At 39.7% G+C, this 25,020-nt stretch overlaps 2 protein-coding genes across 2 annotated transcripts; one reads left to right on the forward strand and one right to left on the reverse strand.

The window, feature by feature from the left end:
• Positions 1 to 1,091: 1,091 nt before the first annotated feature.
• On the reverse strand, positions 1,092 to 11,652 carry mboat1 (membrane bound O-acyltransferase domain containing 1). The gene is made up of 13 exons (XM_029452293.1): positions 11,398 to 11,652; positions 10,709 to 10,854; positions 10,254 to 10,331; positions 9,314 to 9,409; positions 7,222 to 7,277; positions 7,084 to 7,138; positions 5,862 to 6,054; positions 5,397 to 5,589; positions 5,171 to 5,274; positions 4,948 to 5,012; positions 4,694 to 4,826; positions 4,301 to 4,452; positions 1,092 to 3,510 (listed from the first exon to the last, which is right to left on the reverse strand). The coding sequence occupies exons 1-13, from the start codon at positions 11,485 to 11,487 to the stop codon at positions 3,339 to 3,341; spliced, it is 1,533 nt and encodes a 510-aa protein (XP_029308153.1). The 5' UTR covers positions 11,488 to 11,652; the 3' UTR covers positions 1,092 to 3,338.
• A 2,779-nt stretch (positions 11,653 to 14,431) lies between these two features.
• On the forward strand, positions 14,432 to 24,343 carry LOC115021577 (transcription factor E2F3-like). Its single transcript, XM_029452097.1, has 8 exons — positions 14,432 to 15,001; positions 17,177 to 17,297; positions 18,268 to 18,398; positions 18,676 to 18,764; positions 20,036 to 20,194; positions 20,405 to 20,519; positions 21,908 to 22,049; positions 22,501 to 24,343. The coding sequence occupies exons 1-8, from the start codon at positions 14,720 to 14,722 to the stop codon at positions 22,791 to 22,793; spliced, it is 1,332 nt and encodes a 443-aa protein (XP_029307957.1). The 5' UTR covers positions 14,432 to 14,719; the 3' UTR covers positions 22,794 to 24,343.
• Positions 24,344 to 25,020: the final 677 nt, after the last annotated feature.

The raw sequence follows: 25,020 nt of genomic DNA on the forward strand, positions 1-25,020 counted from the left end.
ATCCCCTGGTTGTCGTTAGTTGTCTGTGAGCACATGGCTGTCAGAGGGAAACTAACAGGTGACACAAGGGACAGAGAGGCAGTCACTTTGAAAGTATCATTAGAGAATAAACTGCATGGGACAGGCGTTGCATTGATAGGGTTTGTTGCGAGGCTCGAACTAAACTGATAAAAAACAAATACGTCTCACTGGCATCTGGAATTATTAAAGAAGTTTTACTTGTTCTTAAAAGATAGTCAGAATACAAACATGTTTGTCTTCAGAATGCTTTATGATTTCTCATTATCATTAATTATATACCAACTTAAAAAACAGATTTTTATATCAGACAATTCAAACTTTGACAAATAAAAATGTGTTTCACTGAAGCTTTATTTGTTACTCAGATCTTTTTATACCACTCAATCTTTCCTCCATACAAACAATACTAGAATGGAGGAACACAACATCTCAGTCAGTACATTTGATCATGCATACATCTGCAAAGTCACATACAAAAAATACCTTCATAATCAGTATTGAGTCATTCAAATAGCTGCTCATTCTGACTACAGTCATACTACATACTCATCGCTCCTTTCCCTGCACTAAGAACACATTACCAACACGCAGACTATACAGTGCCGGGGACATATTGATAAAAAACAACACATTTAAAAGGTGGCAGCTAGTTCCATAACAGTTAATAAGGGCTTTGTTTCACAAAATAAATGTTGTTATAGCAAAGCCAAACTTGGGCAGTTTTCAGCTTTCACCACACACACCTTATGAGGGTGTCATGGGGACTAACTGTATTACCATCAGCATTTCGTTTTTTATACTTCAGGTCATAAAACATAAGTGCAGACCTCTTGCAAAGTCTGCAGGTCCCCAGATCAGTCGTTACTGACACTTCATTAACTCCAACAGAGGTATTAATATGCAGTTAAACATTAAAATAATCAACAAAAATGTAATATTGCCACCGTTGCTCAAAAATGACTAAAATGTTTAAATATTTAATCAGAAAGATTTGTTCTAATGAGACAGGGGAGACGGACAATAGTTTAGTTTGCAAGTTCCCCACCCCCCCTTCTTGTTTCCCTTAAAATCAAACAATTCCCCTGCAGCAGGTGAATGCCCCCCACCCCCCAAAACAAGCTCTACAATGATGCTTTATGTATTAAGAATCAGGGGTTTAAGTCAACATGTAAATTAAGCCAAAACAGGCAAATCCAAAATACACATTTTCAGATTACATTTTAAAGCAGGTAATAAAATGCAGTAAGATTGTGTCTCGAACATGATTAAACAGATACATACTGTTCAACTTCACATGTTATATCCAGAAAAGAAGGTGCGTTTTCATTAAGCAAACCCATAGAATGCATTTAAAGGGACAGCCTGACATGTTCAAGTGTAATGTGATTCTTCTTCACCAGACACCGTCACACAACAACAACATTATTATTGCATTGCAACTTGTTAGCATTGTTAGCACACCCATAAATGTAGTTAAAAGCGAACATGCTAGGCTGCAGCAGGTAGCACCATTAATAAACCAAGCCACTGTGCCCCTCATAAAAACTCCCAATGCTCCCAAACCTCTCATGTGGCATCAACTTCTTGATAATGAAACATTTAAAAACGTGCATGTATCTTCTTGTTTCCACCGTGCTTAGCTCACCTCTAATCGTAAGCATAACCTTCTGATTCATCGGTTTTCGATTGTGGAAAAGTAAAAGCTAGTGAAGAGAAGACTTCGTGAATTGTGGTGAGAAATTGTAAAATCAGTAACAAAAATATGCTTTCTGTTCATGGTGGGTATGAAAAACAGCACCATGGCCCTGGTGAGAAGAACACATTTCATTTATAAATTCTTATTTTTGTTCATATTATCCATTCTTTCAGTGTGCAATAGTTACCTCCCAAAAAGTGTATTTCCTCTCAGTTTTACAACAACGTTTTGTTTAATTACTTCACATCATGATAACAGGTGTCCAGCACCGTCCACATGATAAAGTACTTACACATTAATAACTATGTCACAATTAAATTCCTTTGCTTCAGCACAAAAAGAGATATCTTAGCGAAAGTGGATGTTCAGTAAATCACTTCAAATCAAATGCTTTTGCTTCCAACTGCAATGTGTGCTCATATTTGACCATTTCTTCACTTGTTACAATTGTGCAATGCAAAACAACATTAGCTGAAGCTTGCTGTTGTGAAATCACACCATTTATTCTTTAAATATCTGTCCTCTTTTTCTTTTATGTTTACAGGGCTATTGCTAGAGCTCAGGATTATCCATACTGACTATAACATAGTTTACTCTTTCTACAGACTAGACAAGTCTCCGCTCCAGGAGGAGCTGCCAACCTGCCTTCATTAGTAATAGTTTCACTGGAGTGCTGCCTGGTCAAATTGGTATTTCAAGGGTCGTTCTACCCAGAGTACCAACTAACAGTGAGAGAAACACCAACACAGTCCACAGTCTTTCATAAGGCACACACACACACACACACACACACACACACACACACACACACACACACACACACACACACACACACACACACACACACACACACACACACACACACACAGATATACAGACAGACAGACACAAACCAGGGCTCTCTCTCCTCTTGGTATGCTCTTTTGTTGTAGCCACACAAGAGCAGCCTTTGTATGTGACAAAGTGCGAGCGTGTCTAAGAGAGTATGTGCATATTTGTGTCCTAGTGTTTATGTTTGTGTGTGTGTGTGCGTGCGTGCGTGTGTGTGTGTGTGTCCTGGTATTTGTGCCCTGGTTAGGAGCTGCTCTCCCACTGTGTTGGCTTAGATCCCACCAATCGGCAGGACAGCGCAGATAGAGGACAGGAAAGAAAGTGAGCCTCCTTTCTCTCTTCACACTGTTGCATTGTTGTTGGAGCAGGCAGGCTGGTGTTTAGATGGGCATGGAGGGGGATAAGTGGAGCAGAGTGGGGGCAGGTGGAGGAGGTCAGTCTCCTGGTGGTGGAGGTGGCAGTAGTACCAGAGACGTTCACTCAGCTAATGTTTCTCTTTCCAGTATGCCTGCTGTGCTTAAGTTTGATGTTTTTTCTTAGAATCAGAATCAGGTTCTGATCTTAATCTTACAATATGGCAGAAACACTCTCCCCATGCATATCCAGTGCCATAGGTTCAAGGGCTGCATCGTATTGTACCATCAAAGTTTTTCCTAACTCCGTATTGTCACAAAGAATAAGTCGTGTTTTCCCATTTTAAGTTTGCTGAATACCTTTTAGGGTTATTCACTTGTCTTTGAGAGAACACCCTCGAGTGAGAGCCTGGTAAAAGAACGTAAAGAGGGGATTTTCAGTCTACTTTGTCATTGTTGTTGGAGTGAACAGGCTGGCACTGTGTTGGGCACGGAGACGAGAAGGAGGAGGAAAATGTTTTGTTGGTGGCAGAGAATACACTGGGTTTGTGTTTCCGATGCAGGGCGATCACAACCAGAATGATGATGTGAACGTGGAAGTACATAGACCTAGGAGGAAAAACAGGAGAGTAACTTTTCTACCGTTGTCATTAATGTACTGTTAGGGGAAATGTTGGCCAGTAGGATGAACGTGACATGACAACATAGAGCAGGCCACGAAATATCCTGTTCGACATAAATAAATTATGTACAAAATGTATAAAACAAAGGAGAATTCTGGGGCTCAACCTTAATAAATGTCATCAGTCAGTAGTAAGTGCATTAGCTCTTAATATACAATCTATATGTTGCTAAAATCCTGCAAATACATGAGTACTAAAGCTGCAACGATTGGTTTATTAGGCGATTGACAGAAAACAAATCAGAAACTATTTTTGATCATTTTGAATGCCAAAATTCTCTGGTGCCAACTTCTCAAATGTGTATATTATCTGGTGTCCTTAGTCTTTTATGATAGTATACTGAATTTATTTGCTGTTTGGACTGTTGATTTGGCAAAACAAGACATTTAAAGATGTCCGTTTGGTCTTTGGGAATTTGTGATTTTTCCCAATTTCAATTTCTTCAAACTTCAATATGAATGCTGTCGGCTGCGGACTTGCATGTGCGAGGTGGATGCGCATGTACTTCTATATAAACTACAATTCTGGGTCTGTATCACCAGGACTTGGTGTACGCACAACCAGCGCGCTAGTTGTGCGTACAGTCAGTGCTGACCTTTGTGGATGTGGACAGATGATAATTTACGTCACGCTGACCCACATGGCCAGACAAATGCAGCAAATATGAATTGGATAGAAGAGGAAGAGGATAAGAGGACTGAAGGTGAATAACGTACCTGTAATAAACCAAAGTGGGATCAACTGCAAGAAGTAGGAAAGGCATAACAGTGTAGCAGATGGCCAGCTGGGTGGCTGCCCAAGTTACGATGTCGTAACCCAGCTTCAAGCCTCTGGAGCTCAGCAAGTAGTGACGAACAGACTTCCGTACCTGGTGTGGAGAGACAGATGAACAGAGTGATAGGATTGGTGTATTTAAGATATGCTGTTGATTTAATTTAAACTAATCCTATTAAGTTACATGACAAAATCTATTACATTCCTTAGATGTTGCTTTAGTTTAACATCTACATGTCAGCCAGGTGTGTTTTGTGACAGATACACAAGTGTTTATGTTTGCAGTTGTATGCCGGTTCATTCATTTGAATTTCCAGAGGAGGTAGAGAACTCACAGCTCGTGCTGCCATGGTGATGGGGATGGCAGTGATGAAAGTGAAGTAATACCCGGGATAAACACCGTGCCACAGCGCCGACAGGATAAAGGTCAACGCCAACCTGTGCTTTGGGGCTCGGTCATAACACACCCTGAGGAGATGAGAGGAATCAAACAAAGAAGTTTATGAAAAGGAAAGCTGAGTAAATGTTTTCTGACTGCGTGCATGATGTAATGTAATGAAGTATTGAAGTTCACATTTGCAGCACTTACGTTTTGAGCCAAATTCCTGTTCGAATATTCCAGTTGTCTATGAATGTCTTAAAGCTGGTTGCGGTCTGAAAAAAGATCAATAGAAAACCACATAACAATAACTTTATTAGGTAAGAAATTACCGAACTTTGACAAACATGCAACGGTGCATGAAACTTAACACATCCATAGAGAGACTATGCATGTACGTGTTTTTTTAAATCATGTGAAACATTGAGGGTACCTCAATTTTCAAGATGTTGAGGTTGCAGATAAGGTCCCACGATGGCTTTCCATTTTCATCCATCCCCAAGAATCCATATCCTGCAGCGTTGTTGACTGCATCAGCTGACAGGACAGAGGAAAACAATACAATCACACGACTTCCATGGCAATAACAATGTAGACCATGTTCCCACCAGACAATTGGCTAACGACGAGATAAACATACAAACGCACACAGAGCTCACCTAGTGTCCAGGCGAAATAGAATTTGGGTCTTGCTGCTTGTATGGATAAGAAAGCGTAGGTGAGCCTTGTGACGAAGGGGGCGTGGCTGACAAAGTTGGGGTCCACGTTGTACATTATCGGTAAAGACCGAGTCACAGTGAGGAAGAACAGCATACATCCGCTGCAAATCAGCAATTTTCGACACACAGCATTCTGCAAAGAAAACAGATGGAAGCACGCATTACAAATTGACACGATGACAAAATCAGGTCCAGTTGAGATTAGAGGAAATAAGTCATATTTAGACTCAAACAATGTCAGCAAGCAGGACTAGGTACAAAAGCTAAAGAATCAGACTCCTGATACGACTGGAAAGGTTTCAGTGAAAACTAAAAATGAAGTGGGAGAAGACTGCGGTTTAGAATTGACAGCCAGACTTTACTACAGTCCCAGTCCCAAGCAGCAATATGCATTCAGGAACATACCAGAGGTGATGGGTCCGGTGTCTTATCATAGCCGTTCTGACCATTACACGTCCCAGAGTGCTGCCTGAGCCTCCTGCTGATGTGTCTGCCCTCTATGAAGTCCATGTACTCCTTATAGTTGCTGCATGGTCCCACCAAGATACTCAGGAAGTTCAGATTGTAACTCAGGTACTCGATGAGAGAAGGTTTCACACTGTAGAAAGAACAGGAGGACAAATCATTTATTTTAGACAATCCCTTTATTTTTCAGTGTAAGAGTGATCACGTCAGGTACAATGCACGTCAGTGTTATTTGTATTTTTCCATCTAAGTTGGGTGGAAACGTGATAAAACGTAAAAAAGTCACTTTTTAAAAATGTCACACATTTCTTTCAAATTACAGCAGTTTCGCAGCATTTTTAGGAACTAGGCCTGGCTATCGAGAACTGGTTATGACTCGTAACAAGTTCTAAATACTAAAGAAGGCATCGCTTTTGATTCCTAAACAAAAGGTTTTGACCTGCAGAGCTTCTGTCTACATTGTTGGTTACGCCTGCATCAAAGCTTATATATATGTTTACAGTACAAGCAGAATTGATAAGTTAAATCAGACTCTGAATGAACAAAATGTGAGTGATATCCAAACCTACAGGGAGAACAGGAATCTTAAAGTAAGCTAACAAACATGAGACAATTACTGAATGTAGAGCTGCAGTTATCACACACGAGCAACACTTTATGATCGTTTCTTAATTTTTTTTTAATGTATTTAAATGTATTTTAAATGTCATTCCAACATGGCATGCATGATACACTGATGACTGTGGTTTTATCAAATCACATGCATAAAAATCTTCTATTTTCCATGCAAAATGATTCATCTTTTCTAAGTTCCTAGCATGCTTTTTACATGAACAAGCTATTCACCATGATTGCATCTCCTTGTCATTGTCCTTCGTGGCTAAAGGAAAAGAAACAGTCATTTATTCTTAAACTAAGGTGTTAATTCAGATGCAACCATCTGTGCATACATACAGGGACATTCGGTCCAGATACATATTAATCCTACGCAACTACCTCAAGGGTCAGGCTTAAAAGAAAATCAGTTAAATTCAGTAAGGGGACACAGTGATCTGACTTGTCTACAGGAAGTCTATCCCCTGATGTTTCACACTACAACATGAAACTACCATTGTACAAAAAAACATTGAATATGTGAGTATTCACCACAGTAAAATCTTACTTTATAGCCAGAGGCTTCTGCTCCGGGGTAAGTTGTTCAGGTTTCTTACACATACCTGAAAAACGAGGGATGACATCATCAGTAACCAGTTTGGAAACTTAAATTTTTTGTATGTGTGCATCTTCTCCTTTGCCTTACCATCATGGAGCTGGAAAGCCAGTGTTGTTATCTTCTGTGTTACTATCATCAGAGGCCTGGACACAGCAGATACATGTTAACTAATGTAAGATACTGACTTAGTGGACTTTAAAAGGATATATATATATATATAAAGTGCCATCATTCTAACTCTCACAAAACTGTGGGACATAAACTAATCCATAAAGAAACTGATCTGCCAGGCGCACCAGACCTTCTATGTTAATGATGATCCTTTAGCAGTCAAGAGCATCCTGGTGTTTTTAGTCTCAGAAAAACAGCCCGAGGTAGATGGACCATTCTGACAATGTTTCTAATACAGGATCCTGTTTTTAAAATCTTTTAAAGGCAGAAGCAGCCTGTTTTAAAGCACATCACAAGTAAACGCCTACTGAGCGTCTGTCTGAGAATGTAATTTCCCGTGAATAACTTCATTCTTTCCAGTAGTGTCAAGTCAGGTCACTTAATAATCCAATGCAATTCATTTCACTCAATCATTGTCTCCAAGACAGCCTGACAATCTTGTCAAGCTCACAATGCTCTTAAGAAATAGAATACAAATACAAAGTTGATTAATAGAATAACGCTAACAAGAAGATTTCATCCATCAAATACTGAAAGTTGTTCACACTTATTTGTTATACAATAAACATTCAAATGTAATAATTTGCTTTCACTTTTAACATTGGTACTTCAGAGACTGTCATCCAGAACATCAATACAATACACAGCAATTAGGTGAACATACAACATGTGTGCAATAACTCATGTTTGTGTTATATTTCCTTTACATAGATTAGATTTCCATTTTAGTTGTTTTAGTAAGTTAGACATTTATAGATACCAAAAAGTGCTGAAAGAGAGGCGACGGTGGAGGCATTGAGGTCAGTACAGTAAGTCTGAATAGACTAGCTTCACACCCCCTCTCCTAGTTTCATTCACAGATAGAGATGTCTCTGTCCCAAGAATGTGAGTGTGTGTGTGTGTGTGTGTGTGTGCACAAAGGCACATAAAAACTACATCTCTCACACACACACACACACACACACACACACACACACACACACACACACACACACACACACAGTGGGCTGCATTGTGTGGACAGCATGGAAAACTGAGGCAGAGAGGGTTCGAGCGGCTGGCCGTGCCAGCAGAATGAGAGCTGGCAGTTGGCTTTAGAGAAACATTTTCAGGGTGCCAGCCAGTATGTGCAACTCTCTCCACCACTGTAGCCGATAGACTCTGTGACCCTAACTGAGGCTGACTCACAGGCCTGCCTGATCATCATCAAAGTCACACAGAGTGCAAGTGAGGCCTCCAGCAAATTCATACACAACAGAACTGGGAAAAAAAGGTTGCAGAATATGGTGTTAGCAAAGTCAACCGTCACCTTTTAAAGAACTACTGCACACAGAAAACACCATCACCGGCTTAATCTGGAACGAACCGTTCCAATAAAACCACGGGTGCTACTTCAGGCATTATCCTGACCAAACACATGTATCTGCAGCGCCATGTTAAATTAAATATGTGTCGGTTTTTTGTGAATGCCACGAGGCATAGTATGTAACGAAATGATAACCCTCTTTGTAAAAGCAACTGCATGCCATCAATGTGAAAGTAGCTATTGGAATTCAGTTACTGTTAATAAATTCAATTTCAAAATAGTCATTCTTGATGATGACTTCGTTTCTGATATAATGACCAATAGCACTTTTTTATGATCCTTACAGAGTCCAGATATAAGGGGTTGAAATGAAAAGACATTCTTGACAAAAAGAGTAACATACTAAAGTGAACTGCCCTCTCCTTAAGAAGCAGCCTTGTTCCTGAAACAGCAAAGTCACAGTTGCCAGGAGGCAAGGAGTACCTTAACTCTACCTGGCAACCTGTCACACTGCTGCTTTTTTATCAGCGGCGCTGTGTTTACACAAGGCTGTGGCACTGGCAAACGTGTAAGCAGGTAATACATGGTTTGGAAATGTTAACTGATAACATCAGAGCAGATCTAAAACTGAAATAATTAATATGTTGTCACCAACCAGGTGTGGCAAAGCGAGAGGATAAGAGGTGAGACATTTTTCCTTACCCAGAAAAGTCAGTGGACAGAACTCCATAGTTATAGATGAAGACTCTGCTCACTTGGCACACTGTCAAGTAGCCCATAGCGGTCACCATGGAATACCTGTGTGTTGGGGAATGAGCCAAACTAAATCAGACGAGGACAACGAAGATGTTCTGGTGATAGATACAATACCTGTAACGATTATCAAGTAGGGCTGCCTGTCGTGGTTGATTAAGATTTATTTTACTACTAAGCATTACTCAGAAGAGATTATGGAATTTGTAGCATATCGGCCGAATTTGCAAAATACAGATAAACAGCTTTGGGCCTTTTTTACGATTTCATTTTTAAACCCGGTAACTCATGTTTATGCTATGAAGGTTATAATTAACATTAAAATGTCTTCAGAAAGTATAGTTTATTCGATACCAGTGAGATTGGTGACTTAAAAATATGTATGTGATAACATGCAGTAGAATAAGACACACTCAGACCAATACGACTGGCTTGTCTGGCTGCCTTTTATCTTACATATTGCAACAGTGTCTTGGAGATGAGATGTTGCTGTTGTAGCGGATCAGTCAGACCAGACAGAACAAAACACTTGTAGCAACATATTTACAACAGAACAGAATTCTGTTTATCTGAGATGAGATTTTAAAAATAAGATTTTATTTATAAATAAAGGCTCAATAAAAAAAATCTATAATCAAACCAATTAGGCAACCAAAGGGCTACAAAGGGCAAATGTATATAGTAAAGGTGGGTCAAACTTTCCCTTTCTAAGCTTTCCAAAACAACATTGATGAATAGCACACGGTTCTCAAGAATGATTTAATGGCACTTAAAATTTGCTATGTTTACATTGGCACAAATTCCACCACATTTCACAGCTGTAACATTTCATGATCCATTTTATAATTCAACATTTTAACTCCATAATTTTGCTTCGTCCCAGACTTACCTGTGTACATTGTTGATGTCAGCTTTGATGATGATCAAGTAGCTTGCAACCACCACTGTCAAGATGTGAGCTGAGTACCTGCAGACAAGGACACACACAAAGTGGGCTGTATGTCTGTGATAAAATGCAGTGTGCATCAGTGGAGCCTAGATGTTTCCCCTAAAACCTGTTACTTATAGATCAAATGCCACCACAAACATTTCTCCTGTGTATCTCCTTTCTGTGCACCCTTACTGTCAACAGCCTCAGTGTCCTCCTATAATTATAAGTCTGTGACCCTGCACACTGGACACCAGCCCTGACTATTTGTCAGAAAGGTAGACAACGAGTAGACAATTATTGTTGAGAACTCAGAGGTCAACTACCACATATTTTCTCTCAAAATATGTTGCTGATCATATGAGAGAAATTGAATAGTACTGTGTGAGCGTCTCTCTGACAGTATCATACAGTACCATCCAAAGCAGAAGATGAGAAAGGCAATGCCGAGAAGAGCGGCCACAGCGTGCCTGACCAGGGGATTGGCATGGCTAGGACTGAGGTAAAGACGAAACCAGAAGGCAGCAGCTAGGGCAAACAGCTGGCACGTCAGGAAATTGACCTGTGTGGGAGAGATAGAGATTAGGATGGGAGTTTACACAACAATATTCAACAAAATATCTGTGTTTTAATAGCTGACAAAACACAACTCCTGTAGAGACATATTGTGACAGCATGATGCAAGGTTATAAGGATCCCCCCCCCCCTCCCTCCCCACTTGTTACATCATCATTAGTGGTGTCATATCAATTGTATAAGGTTTATAAGTTTTACTGTGATCTTTGTATAGTATAATAACAAATAGTTGACGATAAGCGTTAAGTAGCCTCCTTTTTAAACTTTGGCATTTAAGTCTTCTGTTTCTAAATGCCATTTCGGAGAGAAATAAACACCAAAATCCTTTTATCTACACTATTACAGATTAACTTCAATGTGGGCGTCGATGGAGACGACTAACGGCACGTCGCTCTAACAAGGGACACCACGTTAATTGACAGACTATAGTCGTAACACAGAGAGGCATTCATAAGACAACATAGATTGGGAAATGCTATCTATTAACTCCGAAATATATGGGTTGTGATTCATGGACAGATACTCCTACCTGATCAAGAGGAAAGCCCAAGTATTCACTGACAGGCAGCAGCCACTTGGATCCAGTGGTTTTAAACGCAGTGTCCTCCCGCTCGCCCATCCTGCGTAGTTTTTCTGTTACAACGCCTCACTGTTCCCGGTTGTCTTTTTCCTTGTTTTTTGTTTTGTTTTAGCTAACTACCTATTGTTTTCGGTGAAATAAATACATTGTTTGCACAAAAAGCTCATGACTTGTGAAGCCAGTTCACTCCAGGCTGTCCCTCCTCCTCAGCCTCACTACCAGTCAAGTCAAACAGTGACAGATTTCTTTTTTAAGCTTTTCCGGTCATTGCTTTCAAAATAAAAGCCGGGTTGACGAACGTTCTCAGTACTACAGCATTGTAGGCTACTACAAACAAAAAAACAAATAATGATATTATGTACTGTCTGTAAGGAGACGCATACCTTTCACTGTAAAAGGCTATGTTTTAATTACTTATTCTCACACAAATGTTTATTTGTGTTGGCCTACATATCCCTCCCTTTCAAAAGTGGCAGCGTATCTTGTATTTTTATCTGAAATTAACTGCATCGTGAGAGAAGATTTGTTTTTAAAGATAACCTTGTGTGTCTAGTAGGCTACATGTATAGGACATTGGAATATAAAAAATATGTAGATGAAAATAATGTCATCTTACTTCCGGTGTTATTCAGGCTCTCTTTCAAGCTCGGCGCAACATAAGATGACAAAGTTGGACCAGTGGCTATTTCCCTCGCCCCTATTTTAAAATGAATAATTTTTTAGGGGCTCATGAAGACATAAAATAGACCTAATCATTAACAAGATCAAGAACATTTGTACTAAATCAATGGCCTTTAGTGCTCTGTGGTAATGTGTACCGCAGAGTGTAAAAGTGATTGCCATAATTTGTGGCTTTGTGAATAAAAATGTATTTTAAGACATCTCCTGCTGAGGTAGCCAACATCTTATTTCCAAAGGTATGAATCAGTGTGTGTGTTGCAGAGTGTGAGAAGAAAGGTAGAATATAATAGATCTTTATTGTCATTGTGCTTAGAACAATGAAAATCTGTTTAGCAGCTCTTCAGCAGTGTGCAACATAACATTATAAGTAAATAAGTAAAGTAAGTAAAAACAAAAAAAGGGTCCAAGTAAAGAAGTAAAAGTGAATAAAACTAAATAAAAATGAAAGCAAGATATTAAGGTCATCTGTGAAAGGACTGGGTGTTCTTTCTTAGAGACCATGCCATGACTTGCAGAGCTGCCCATGGCATTACATATGTATTAATTATTGTCTTTTGGTGAAGGGTTAGTCCAAGGGGGACATTTAAAGTGAGGGAACCAGATATGAATTCAGTGTAGACTGTTAGCCGTTCCTAATAATAAACAATCAATCTGGCTTTAATAGATTGCCAGGTGAATTTCTTCCCCTCTTGCACCCCTCAATCGTGAGGTCAGAGGTCAGAATCAGCTACAAAATAACAGCCTTGGAGAGATTAAGTATATTTTGTAAGGAGAGTTCAGTGTCTTTCAGATGCAAGCTTCATGTTGGAGCTTAAACATACTCAAGCTAAAAGGATGTTTCTTTAACCTGTATGTCATAATGCCACCACAAGTCACAATCTTTTTACAGGGCAGTACATTCTGACCTATTGATCATGTGAGATACTAACAATACGTCAAGTGTTACTTGGCCTGAGAAAACAGCTTTCAGACTTGTAATGTAAGCTGTGGTAGAAGTATTTAAATACTTTACTCCAGTAAAAGTAGAAATATTATAATGTAGAATACATTCCATTACAAGTAAAAATCCTTTATTTAAATTTTAACTAAAAGTACAGAGGTATTAAGATGCTTTTGTATTTTGCTTTCTGTGAAACTGCTCTACAGTTTGACCAGGTCACGTGCAATGTAAAACATATATTTTAATTAGACCCAATGCCTAGCAGCTCTAAGCTGCTTTTTTGAGGAGTTGATTTTTAATTGTCAACATTATGCTCATGCACAAAGGTTTGCTTTGAGTAAAAAAAAAAGCCCTTGACATATATTGTATTGCAAATTAGAAGCACTGACCAGAAACAGTAGCACAAAAAAAGTGCAAATGTTTAAACAAAATGAAATTAGCAAGGAATCAATGTTCATGTTTACCTCTTTAATTTTTGTTGTTCTTGTTTTTAGTTTCTATTTCCAAGCATGTACTGAGAGTAACAAAGAGAGAACGAGTTGTATGTGCACACGCTTACTTGGCTAATAAAGCAGATTCTGATTCTGAATTAGGCCTACATACAGGGTACAAAAGGAGCTGTGCAGAAAACATGATGCACAAAACCAAAGGCCTAACACTAACCCATTTAAAATGAAACCATTTTAGGAGAATAGAAGAGGATGCATTCTGTATTTCATTCGATGTTTTTTATTAATGAAGTTGTATTTATTTTTGCCACCACTTTTCATTGACTTAGTTTTATCATCTGGTACAAGACTGATCTGCAGTCACAGCAACATATTATCTTGGAGGAGGTCAGTATTTAATTCACAAAGATAATCCTATTAATAATAATAATAATAATAATAATAATAATAATAATAATAATAATAATAATAATAATAATAATAATAATAATAATAATAATAATAATAATACAATTTACTTACTGACAGAGTAAGTAAAACAAAAATAGATAAATAAACGAACAAAAAGGAAGGATAGGGAGAAGAGACGGTCAGTGTTTTAATCTTGTCATTCTGATATACATTGCACCCACATAAATCTTAAATTAAGAAAGGGGGCCAAACATTATGGGCTGAAAGTATCACTTCACTCATGTCTCGTCAGCACAATCGGTCACTTGCGCCACTTAGCGTCCTGTCAGGGAAGACGCAAGGCGTGACAGATGACGCTGCCTGTTTACAACTGCCAATGAACACGTGGCGCGCCAAATTTTGAGCTGTCATTGGCTGGTACGGCTGTAATATGGGCGGGGACTGTTCTCTAAAGGACCAATAGTGTCTGGCATGTAAATTCTGTTCGAAATTTTCCCGGGAAATCTGAGTTTCGCGGGAGGGCTCTTGAGCGCGTAAACCGTATCCCTTCATTCATCAGGCCGTTTCCTGAAGCCATTTCTAGACGAGGGGAACGAGAGTTGTGCTACTTTTTAATCCGTTGCATCTGCCTAAATGCACTTTCTTAAGGAACAATACTTTACAAAAGTCGATGAATCAGACTGTAATCTTTACTTCGGTCTGATTATTTTTTTAAACTATTGCGGTTTATTAGCAGCCATACGGGCTTGAAAGTGCAGAGACAAGAAAGGGGTTATCCCGAATCCGCAAGATGAGAAGAGGGATCTCCTCGGCTCCGGACAAAGTGATTTTAGCAGGGGTTGGGGGCTCTCCTCTGGACAATAATATCATTTTAACAACTCTCACGGATCGTTTAAACCCCGGTCAAACCAACGCTACGTATATCCAAATAATAACCACCCCACCGCCTTGCAACGTTACACAGACATCAAATGTGTGTTTATCTGAACCTCAGATAAACAACATTTACACAACTCCACAACAAGCTGCAGCAAACGGAGCAGGACAACGACCCGCTCTGGGGAGACCGCCGGTAATCATCTATACAGCTCGATTCAACACATTTGGCTTGCTACAACTAGCCACAAACACGACAAAATGTTAGCTTGCTAGGCTAGTCGAGCTTGTTGTTCGGGCAGCTAACATTAGCTGCTTAGCCAGAGCATTCCCTCAACCTAGCGAGGTGGCTAACTAACTACCGCTAGCTAAGTTGCCCAAGTGGGTTGGTTATGTGGTATGTTGACTGTAGGGAAGCAAACGTCGAGTTTAAGTTAGTTTTACGTTTACAGAATCGTAGACATGTCATTTAATAGCGTGCTATGCTAACTTCATGGTGCTTTTGAGTCCGCTTCACCCTTGCAGCTAGATGGAAATATTGGTAGGAGATGAGTAACGTTAGCGGTGGCCTAGTGGCTGCTGTTGGTGCCCTAATTTGGGGGTTGGGGATTGTTGGGCTGCTTGGCTCTTAGTTAGCTAATTGTTTAGCTTTAAAACGGGACACGAGGGGCTACATATACAAAAAATATGGGCTTATAAGTAGCTAAAGCTTCACTTCAGTTTTGAAACTACTCGATATATATTTCTTCCAGTCGTCTCTGAAGATGCAAGCCAACTTGGATCAAGCTCGAAAATGTGTTAGCTTTCAAGGCTAGTAGCAGTATTGATTATTAGAGGACAACATTGCACGTTGTCGGCATTGACCTTATTTTGCACAAGTGTTTTATGTCCCTCTTTTTTGTTAATAAAGTGTAACGTTATAGTTCCTTTCATGCCAAGTAAAGTGAAACTCGAGTTTGTAGCTGTAGAACTGATTGCACGTTTCCTGTGTTCTCAATCTGCACAAACCACACTAAATAGTTTCAGCAGCATTCAGGGTGTTGGTTTGTTCCTGGCTATTCATCTTTCATGAACTAAACTAGACTATCTCAGGCTGTAGCCATGACCAGGCAGGGGGTGAGGGGAGCTGCTTGCTGATATAAAATGGCTGACATTTTGACTGTCAACAGAGGGCATTTTATTCCAAATTTTCTTGGGCTAGATGATGTAAGAAAGTATTCTAACATGAGGTTTACTACACTTGAACAACTTTAAAACATGAGTATCAATTGACTAATCCTACATTGGGTTAGAGGTAAATGTAGTAGACCAGCACCCTGGAACTGGTGTGACGCTCAGATAGTAAAACATGATGGGTTCTAGCCAACACAGAAGTCTAAAGGTTCCTTGGTTGAAGAGAATATTCACTAAACCGCCATGTTAACAGCAATGAGGACTAGAATGCCAATTTGGGCTGATGTCAGATAAAGTTTTCAGTTTTTCACTGAAGAAACATGTTTCAGAAATGGTTATGTTAGGCAATTCAACTGTTGCCGTATAAATGACCTGGGATATGGAGCACTCAGTCTAAATGGTCCTTGACATTGTTAACAGTGGTGATGGCACATTTAAAATGTCCAATATTGCTGAAACCATAGGTAATAAACATGCCTGGACTTTTGTCAAGCGACACCAGTACTACAATAGAAGAAATAGATTCTGACAGGTTAGAAATGGATCCTGTAACTTAGGAGTCATGAAGAATGTGGACGTAGGGGGATCCAACATTGGATTATATCCAAAATGGATGATAAGATCCCTAAACTGTTGTTCAAAAGGGGCATTACTTTTTGGATTTGATTATGGGTGAGTTGGGTACAGAAAAGGACTTTTGGTTTTTACATTCTGGGACATTATGTTGTAAAATTAGAAGTGCATGGGTTAATTATGGGGCTATCAGTTCTTGGTTAGTATACTTGTGTTGGTTTCCTTTGGCATTACTGTGGAGCAATGTGATCAAACCCATAGTTGTGACTCATTCTTAAGCTATTAGGGTTTGTCTTGGCCAATGCGTTCAGAAAAGAAGAATTCACAACCACTGGTTTTGCGCAACATCATAAAACCAACAGCTTCTCCATGATACACTGACGTTTTGACAACAACATTGTCTTTAAACTATTTTAAGACTTAACTTTTTGACACCTCTTGACTTCTTTAAAAATAGTCTTTTAACTTTTTAAATTATTGTAAATGCTTTAGAATACTGAAGATAAGTGACACTTATGACGCACATGCAAATACAGTTCTGGTGCTTTTAGCCACACAGTTCCCGGTGGCCTCAAAGATGAAATGCCAGCCAAATGACCAAAACGGTATATTTTTGTCTCCCTAGGCAAAAAGGCGGTTGGCGCTCGATGATTCAGACCACCAGTACCAGTCGGAACCAGCCAGGACTCCGAGGAGCAGAGCAGGGGCTGCGGTGGCCAATGGGGCACGGCTAAAGACACCCAGAAGTAAGAAACCCTCTGCTTGTACATTTAACCTAGAATGTGAAAGCATTACGATACAGGGCATCCCGTGTCACCGAGTTTCATACAAAGGAACAGCGTTGATGCAGCTGCTTCATTTAGTTTTCAGAACAGACAGATTCTCACTGAGCTTGAACACATCGGACAGTGTGATGTGCTACACGTACTCAGCGAGGGTTAAAGAATCACTTAGTTCTCACTCTAAGTGCAATTCAGTTTAACCCAACCCTTGACTGGAGTCATTTCATAGTTGATATAGAAGGGTAATAGGCATTCAAGATTCATTTAAAAGTATTTTGATTATATTTTCCTTATCCTTAAACAAAGCATCCAAATGCCAGAGCACTGGACTTTTTTAGTATTAGCATCAACACTTCATATCTTTTTAGGAATAGCTTGTGGTTTTCTTGGTATAGTTTCTAAATGAATTTTGTCATGCCACAAAATAACAATTTAAATGTTACTGAACAAGACATGGTGGAGCTGAAATGCAGAATGCACACATATTAAAAAAACACGGAAGAAGTTTTAGCTTTTTTGCGTGTTGGTCCTGCATACTCAAACGTTTTCAAACAATAGACAACCTTACTTTCTTCCTAATTGCTGCCTGACTAATTCAAATGATAATGATATGATTGGGATTAATCAGAAAAAGAAATGCAACAAGATACCCTGTCATGATGGCCCTTGATTTTCTGTCTACTCTCTGCTCTCTGTACGGTCTACTGAACTAGAATATTACTGGAACGTGGAACTAAATCTGTACCTGAGTTGTTGTTTTCCTTGTTTATGGCCACTGCAGCAGTGTAATGTATTGTTGATTCCAGCCACAGGATGTGTTGGAGGGCGAGACAGGCGACAAGCTGTGAACATCAGATGAGAGGAACTGAAGCTATCAACATCGAGTCTAACGCTGAACTAATTGTCCTTTCCCTTTACTTCTCCTCCACCGTAGCACCCAAGTCTCCACCCGAGAAGACTCGGTACGACACCTCCCTCGGCCTGTTGACAAAGAAGTTTGTCGACCTTCTTGCCCAGTCTTCTGATGGCGTCTTAGACCTCAACCTCGCCGCTGAAAAATTACAGGTAATTTCAGATCCAAACAGAAAAAGGCTAGTTAGACACTAGTGGGATAGTTATGTAAAGAAAAGCTACTTAACAGTTAATGCATTTCTCCTTTAACTCTAAGTGACGCTGCCTAAACTGGATAAGAAAAATGTATCGGTGACATGTTAACCAAATATATCTTCTCAAAGCATCGAAGAAGTTTTTTGGTATTTGAGTTGGGGATTGTTTTTTGCTACGATTGGTAAGTTACACAGTTAAATTGATGACTCACGAGACCTGTGTCCTCTACAATTAGGTACAGAAAAGGCGGCTGTATGATATCACCAACGTACTAGAAGGCATTCACCTCATCAAGAAGAAATCAAAGAACAACATTCAGTGGATGTAAGTGGTCACTCTGTCTTACTCTTTCAATCAAATACTTGCTTTGCATCTTTTAAAAGAGTGTTTGTTCTGTGGACACACGCACACACTGAAGTCGATACTCTTCACACTCTCCTGTTCTCCATGTGTCTTTCTTCTCCATTTAATGAGGTATCTCATTGTTTTAGCGTTAGAAACTTGTTTAGGTTCCAGCATTGAATAGGCAGGTAAAGAGGTAGCATGCACACAGATCTTCAGGACAACGTTTAGAAGACTTCATTTCAATTTCTGTGTTAGCCTGTTTGTTTGACATGGCCAGGATAAAAGGGTGAGATTGAGAATAGTCTACTTTGTCCTGAAGCTCTGTGTGTGTGCTACCTTTTAGTAGCCTAGTTCCACATCTGGAACTTTATGAACTTACTATAATACAGGGAAGGAGCATCCTCTGAGAGCCCTAGCTAAACTTTTTAAAGTCTTAGTGTATCTTGGGTTGGTGTAGCAAAAAATATTAGGGTTGGCTCTGACATATAAACAGATTTTAAAGTGTTCCTTGGCCTGTAGAGCACAGGAAGGCAAGTGACTGCATGCAAGCTGTTGCCACATCAAAGTATGAGGATACCTGACTGTGCTACACTCTACTCTGTAAATTTAATTATACCCTCATTTGTTCAGTAATTATTAAGGGCACAGGCAGTTTAGGAATAGCTCTTTAGGCCTATGAATGCATTCAGTTACTGTGATGATGTACTGTGTCTGTTTCTTTTTGTTTTAGTTTAGGCCCAGATCTTTCGTGTCTTGGATATGCTGTGGTTGGCCTAGATTTAGATGTTGCTAAAATAAATGAAACCCAAAAGAGTCACTTAACTTGGAAACGTCCACAGAAAACTTGTTGTGTTAATCTTGTATCAGATGACTGAGAAAACCTTTAACGGTCAAAATATTTCCGTCCGCTCTTATGAAACATCTTCGGCCCTCTGATCTTCATAGCTGTTATTTGTAGTTCACGTGTGCCTTACAGGGGCTATTTTTATGTTTGAAAGGGAACCCACGAATATATTTTCCTGTTGAAAATACAATCCTCTGCATCCAAATAATATCCTTCACAGTATTCAAACACAAATGTGTGGTATGCCAACTCCACAAAAAGTGAAAACGCTTTTTTTTTCTTTTTTTCTGTTCAAGCTGTTCAACCAAATGTTTAAAACCATGAGTAAGACACAGCAATATAGTGGCAAGTTAATGAGTACTAAATCTGTTTTAATTGACTGTCTTCACTTTTCTCTCTCTCACAGGGGCTGTAGTCTGTTGGAGGTAGAGGGGGCACTGAGCCAGAGACAGATACTAACAGCGGAAGTTTCTGCACTGGGAGAAGAGGAGCAGAGGCTGGAACAACTCATCCAGAGATGCAGCGTGGATATGAGACACATGAGCGAGTTGCAAAGCAACCAGAAATATCCTTTTGTTGTTAGTTGACATGTCATCCAAAAGTTTAAAGGATTTCCAGCTACTTTACCTTTTAGTCTTAAAACGTAACCACGTGATGGTGGTGTCAAGTTGTTTGTATAATGTCTGTGTTGCAGTGCATGTGTGAAGGGGGCTTATGTTTAGTATTAAAATGTACCGACATTGTAGTGTTATTTCTTTAACCCTTTCATCTCCACATATGCCTATGTAACGTACCAAGACATCAAACAGCTGGGGAACCTCAGAGACCAGACTGTTATTGTTGTCAAAGCGCCCACAGACACCAAACTAGAAGTACCAGACCCTGATGAGGTATGTGTCCATGCACAAACAAGCGAAGCAGACTGACCTGTCCAAGACCTAACCCTGTGTTGGATACACATATTGATATTGAATTCTTTCTGACTAAACAATCGTATTTCTTAAAGTTTTTGCTCGCATTTTGGCGTCTACATGAAAAACTGACAGCATCACAAAGACTTTGCTGTGTGTAGACTTTGACAAAGTGCAGCGAAGTAATGCAGGTAGGTGGAGGTTACAGCTAGTTTAGGTGAGCCCTCTAGATTTGGTGTTGCTGATTTGTTTAACCAGGCATAAGGGAATGAAAGTGACTAAAGCCGTGTCACGGTCTATAGCCAAATGTAGTGCATTAATTTGAACCGAGTCACCGGTTCATTAGATACACTGTTACATATACAGACAATGGGGTCTCATGTATAACAGTAGTGTACGCACAAAACGGGCCTAAAAGGAGCGTACTCCACTTGATATGCATAAGTAGAGATCTATAAAAACAAACTTGACGGGATAAATCCAATAATCTAATACTGCACATGTATTACCATGTACCATTTATTTTATTACCATTTCATTTATTTTTGTGTGTAAAATCGCTGCATTGATCATGTCTGTCTGGGCCAAGTTGATCACTATAAGCGGAGGATTATTATATAAAATGTTTTAGTTTATCTTTATATCTCATGCAGATTACCACCCCATTAACCTTTTAGTATTTGTATTACATGAATTTAAAGTAATGAAACAGACGGCTTCACTATTTATGCTCATAGGGATTGTGTAAAGGAGCAAATGTGGAAATAAAGCCAGTGACGCAATCATTGCACTCCATATCCTCGTTATGAGTCCGTATCATAATGCAGTGCAAGGTCGCCATAACAAAAGTAAATGCTGTAAACATATCAATTGTGCAGGGACACTGATGGATACAATGACACTTGTTAGGACTACGTGAATGAAAGAATTTGGAGGGAATGAGTGTTTAGAGACCTCCTCACCCACAAGCACCTCGATGTCTGCGTCAGAAAGATTTATTTTCTTGGCCTTCCTCTCGTTGGTTGCCTTGATTCACTGTAAAGAACCATTACTCAGCATTTCTATGCATATGAGTTCATGATGTGCTTTGCATTGAGCATTTATGTGGGCATGTAGAGGGCGGGATATGAGGCTGATCCTTGTGCGGACAATTCTAAGTTGATTTTGGATTTATAAAGGGAAACTGTGCTCTGGTTTATAAATCTAAATATTTCTTGTATGTTTGTGCGCAAACATTTAGTGTGACATTTAGTTAGAGTTTTATAAATGAGTACCTTTGGTGTATATAAGTTGCTAAAACATTTTACAAGTTGAAGGTATATGGAAATCCTGTTTTATTTGAACTCATTTTTCTTTCCTCTCTCCAGAGTTTGTCCATCCATCTGACCAGCACTAAGGGTCCTATAGATGTGCTGCTGTGCCCAGATGAGGAGAACGACCCTAGGAGTCCTGTAAAAAACGGCAGCATGGACATCAATGGGAACTCGCCTTTCCTCAAAGTCCTTCAAGGTTTGTCTCAGATAGACAAAGGTGTGCAGCACTTTTTTACCTCAAGATACTTTGAGTTTCAACTTTCTCTTTGAAGATGAAGAAACAGGGCTAACATATATATGTAACTTATGGAAGTTTTTATTTATTTCCAAAGCATCTTAGTTCCTGTGTATAGTTTTCTGCAGGGATCTTTTGCGACACCCGCTTATTGACCAGAGGAGTGTTTTCTATGTTCAGCAGAGAGTCCTTTTAAACATATGGTGTTGACATATAGACTGACATGTTAACATTAAGTTACACGTACAGCTGAGACTGATGGGAATTGATGTACTTCGTCTTGCTTGTCTCCATGCAACATTTTGTTCCAAGCCCTGTCCCAGCACTGGTACATGGGATTTTTAAATTGGTCTTTTTATGGTTCCTTGGCCAAACAGAGATAATAATTAGTTGACTACATTTTCTTTTACAGGTCCCACCTGCACGACCACTTCTTCTTCCATACCCTCCTTGGCTCCACCTTCTTCTTCGGCCGTCTCCGTCACTACTCTCTCCCCCATCTCGTCCCCTTACACCAGTCTCCTCCAGCAGACAGAAGACCAGATCCCTTCAGCCCTGGGGCCTTTCTTAAACCTCGGGCCTCCTCTTCTGGACCAAGATGATTACCTTTTAGGTTTAGGAGATGACCAGGGAATCAGCGACTTGTTTGACGAATGTGACTTTGATAAAATGCCTTCTGGCCTGGAGGATCTCATGTGCAGCTAGCATTAGGTCATATCAACTCAGATTAGGTGCATGGGAGTTAGACAGAGAATCAGTGAGGGTTTTGATGGCTCTGACTGACTGTCTGTAGTTAGTGCAAACCAATTCTAAATAGATGGAAAGGAATCATTGAGGGCTTCTTTTTCAGTCCCAGTGGGACTAAACGCCATGTTTTTTCATGGTGTGAGAAATAATTAGCCTTGCATGATTTAACACAAAGACACGACTGGTCAGTGGTAAGGCATCCATTACTCTTTGTCTCAGGCTATGTAAGGCCTCCAGGGTCAACCCGAAAATGTGTCTGTTTCGTGAAGTATAAATTGGGAGAGGAAGGATTTCCACCTGTATGACATAATGTTCACGTGACGCCACTGGACAGAGAGACTAACAAAGACAGGGCAGCTCGAAGGAAAACTCACCACACCACCTGGCATTACCACACACCATGGATTTGGTTTAGCATAAAACCCAAGTGTAAATGCACCTGAGATGCACAGATGTGAGCAGACAAAACCATCAGTAGGCTGCTCAAGAGTAGAGTAGGAAAACTGTGTGTACTGTTCAGCACTGTCCTGCAATTGATCAATCTGACGGGCCTGTAAATCTGCGTTTGAGCAAGAAAAGGACAAGGTTGATCTGTGTATTCCCAGTGATGCGTTTTCTTGTCAGGTGTTCGGAATTCTTCCAGAGTTGTTAATGCAAAGTGCTGTGGGGGCTAATGCTGGCATTCTAATACACCAATGATCTGTGATCGAAGGCTCATGCTGCTGACAGTTAAGTGGGGATTTTTCGTGTTAAAATGTAAAACATTTTAGAAATAAAGAAAAGAAAACAGGGCAATTTTGATACACAGCGTTCACGACTACAGTCGTCGTTATCCGATGGTTAGGTTAGGCAGGCGGAGGTTTTGGTCACCTGTCTCGTCGCTGTGCCTGCTCGGACACTTGTCAGGTTACCCATTGTGCTATTTTGGCTTAGAAAGGATACAAGGACAATTATAAAGTTGCCAAGAGTTTGAGTATTTTGTACATTTAAGCCCCATTTAGATGTATTAAGAGCTGCAAGAAAATACTGCGTTGGAGTGCAAATGACACAGTTGTCCATATTTAACAAAAACTGTAAGATGGCAATGACGACAGGAGTGTGTACTCTAAATGCTCTAAAAGTAGACAGATGAGCACTATTTTTTAAATGTACAAAATACTCCCAGTATGCCTCAAGGCTAGTAATTAGTTTGATCCCCTTGCACACAATGTGTCTCTTGTGCTTTATCATCCAATTTTTTTAATGGATTTAGTAGATACATTTATTAAGGGACCTTTGAAATCTGTTCACCTTGTCAGCCTGTTATCTACTGATCGAGTGGGCAACCTTTTTGTACATGTAGTATACATTTACAGTTTGATGAATACAAATGTTTAACATTAGAACACATTGTGATGTTTAACTTAACATGACCCATGTGCTGACAGCACAAAAAAAAAGCCATCTTACCTGGGTAATGTGGGGTTAAGCAAAAACACCTGATATACTTGTACAAGTCTGGCCCGTTAGCACACAAGATATGGAAACTTGAATATCATCTCTAACTCGTACTCTTATTAATGCTCTGTGAAATCAGGACCCAAACTTCCACTTTTTTCTGCTTTTTGCCTATCCCCCCATTTTCATCAGCCGAAGCTGCCATAACCAAACTTACCCTCATGCCCCCTCCCTTAGACTGCGCTGTGAAATTATACTGTGGTTTGAGCTAATCTGTCAAATTTGACTTTGAACCACTTATGGATGCACACTGCCTACCAGGTGTTTACTGAAAGCAGTATAGGAGGCGCATATTCGTCTTTTTAGTTTTAACAATTGTTTAATTGTAATAGATTTTAAAACTGTAGAAATAACTAATGATATGACGGTCACCTAAGCAACAAGGGACCAGATAGCCACTAATTTACGCTTCAGCATGTAATGAAAGGCTTTTTTCCTCCGTAACCAGGATACATAAAACAAATTGAGGAAAAGCAAAATAAATGACAAATCGACCCTGTTTGGTAAATTGAGCAAATTCAGTGCAGCAAGCCATGTGCCATACCAGGCTTGGTAACACTTTTGTCTCTGGTCACTGAGTCTTCAAAGAGCGGTTAAAGAAAAGCCAGCTAAAGACTTGGTAAACTAAGAGCGGTCAGGATGTGTTTTTACTTTGAGATTTGGAACACCCTTGCTGTTCACTTCTAAT

The sequence above is a fragment of the Cottoperca gobio genome, chromosome 16 (genome assembly GCF_900634415.1).
Source record: "Cottoperca gobio chromosome 16, fCotGob3.1, whole genome shotgun sequence".
Taxonomy (NCBI): Eukaryota; Metazoa; Chordata; class Actinopteri; order Perciformes; family Bovichtidae; genus Cottoperca; species Cottoperca gobio.

What these genes read in the sequence shown, in the direction of transcription:
- mboat1 (XM_029452293.1), bottom strand. Translation starts at nt 11,487, where the DNA reads ATGGGCGAGCGGGAGGACACTGCGTTTAAAACCACTGGATCCAAGTGG. An exon ending in CAGAAGCCTCTGGCTATAAA is followed by an intron (nt 6,055 to 7,083) that starts GTAAGATTTTAC and finishes TTCTTTCTACAG; the next exon opens with TGTGAAACCTTCTCTCATCG. An exon ending in ACAGGAATTTGGCTCAAAAC is followed by an intron (nt 4,827 to 4,947) that starts GTAAGTGCTGCA and finishes TCATCTCCTCAG; the next exon opens with GGTGTGTTATGACCGAGCCC.
- LOC115021577 (XM_029452097.1), top strand. Translation starts at nt 14,720, where the DNA reads ATGAGAAGAGGGATCTCCTCGGCTCCGGACAAAGTGATTTTAGCAGGG. An exon ending in AAGAACAACATTCAGTGGAT is followed by an intron (nt 18,765 to 20,035) that starts GTAAGTGGTCAC and finishes TCTCTCTCACAG; the next exon opens with GGGCTGTAGTCTGTTGGAGG. An exon ending in TTTCCTCAAAGTCCTTCAAG is followed by an intron (nt 22,050 to 22,500) that starts GTTTGTCTCAGA and finishes TTTCTTTTACAG; the next exon opens with GTCCCACCTGCACGACCACT.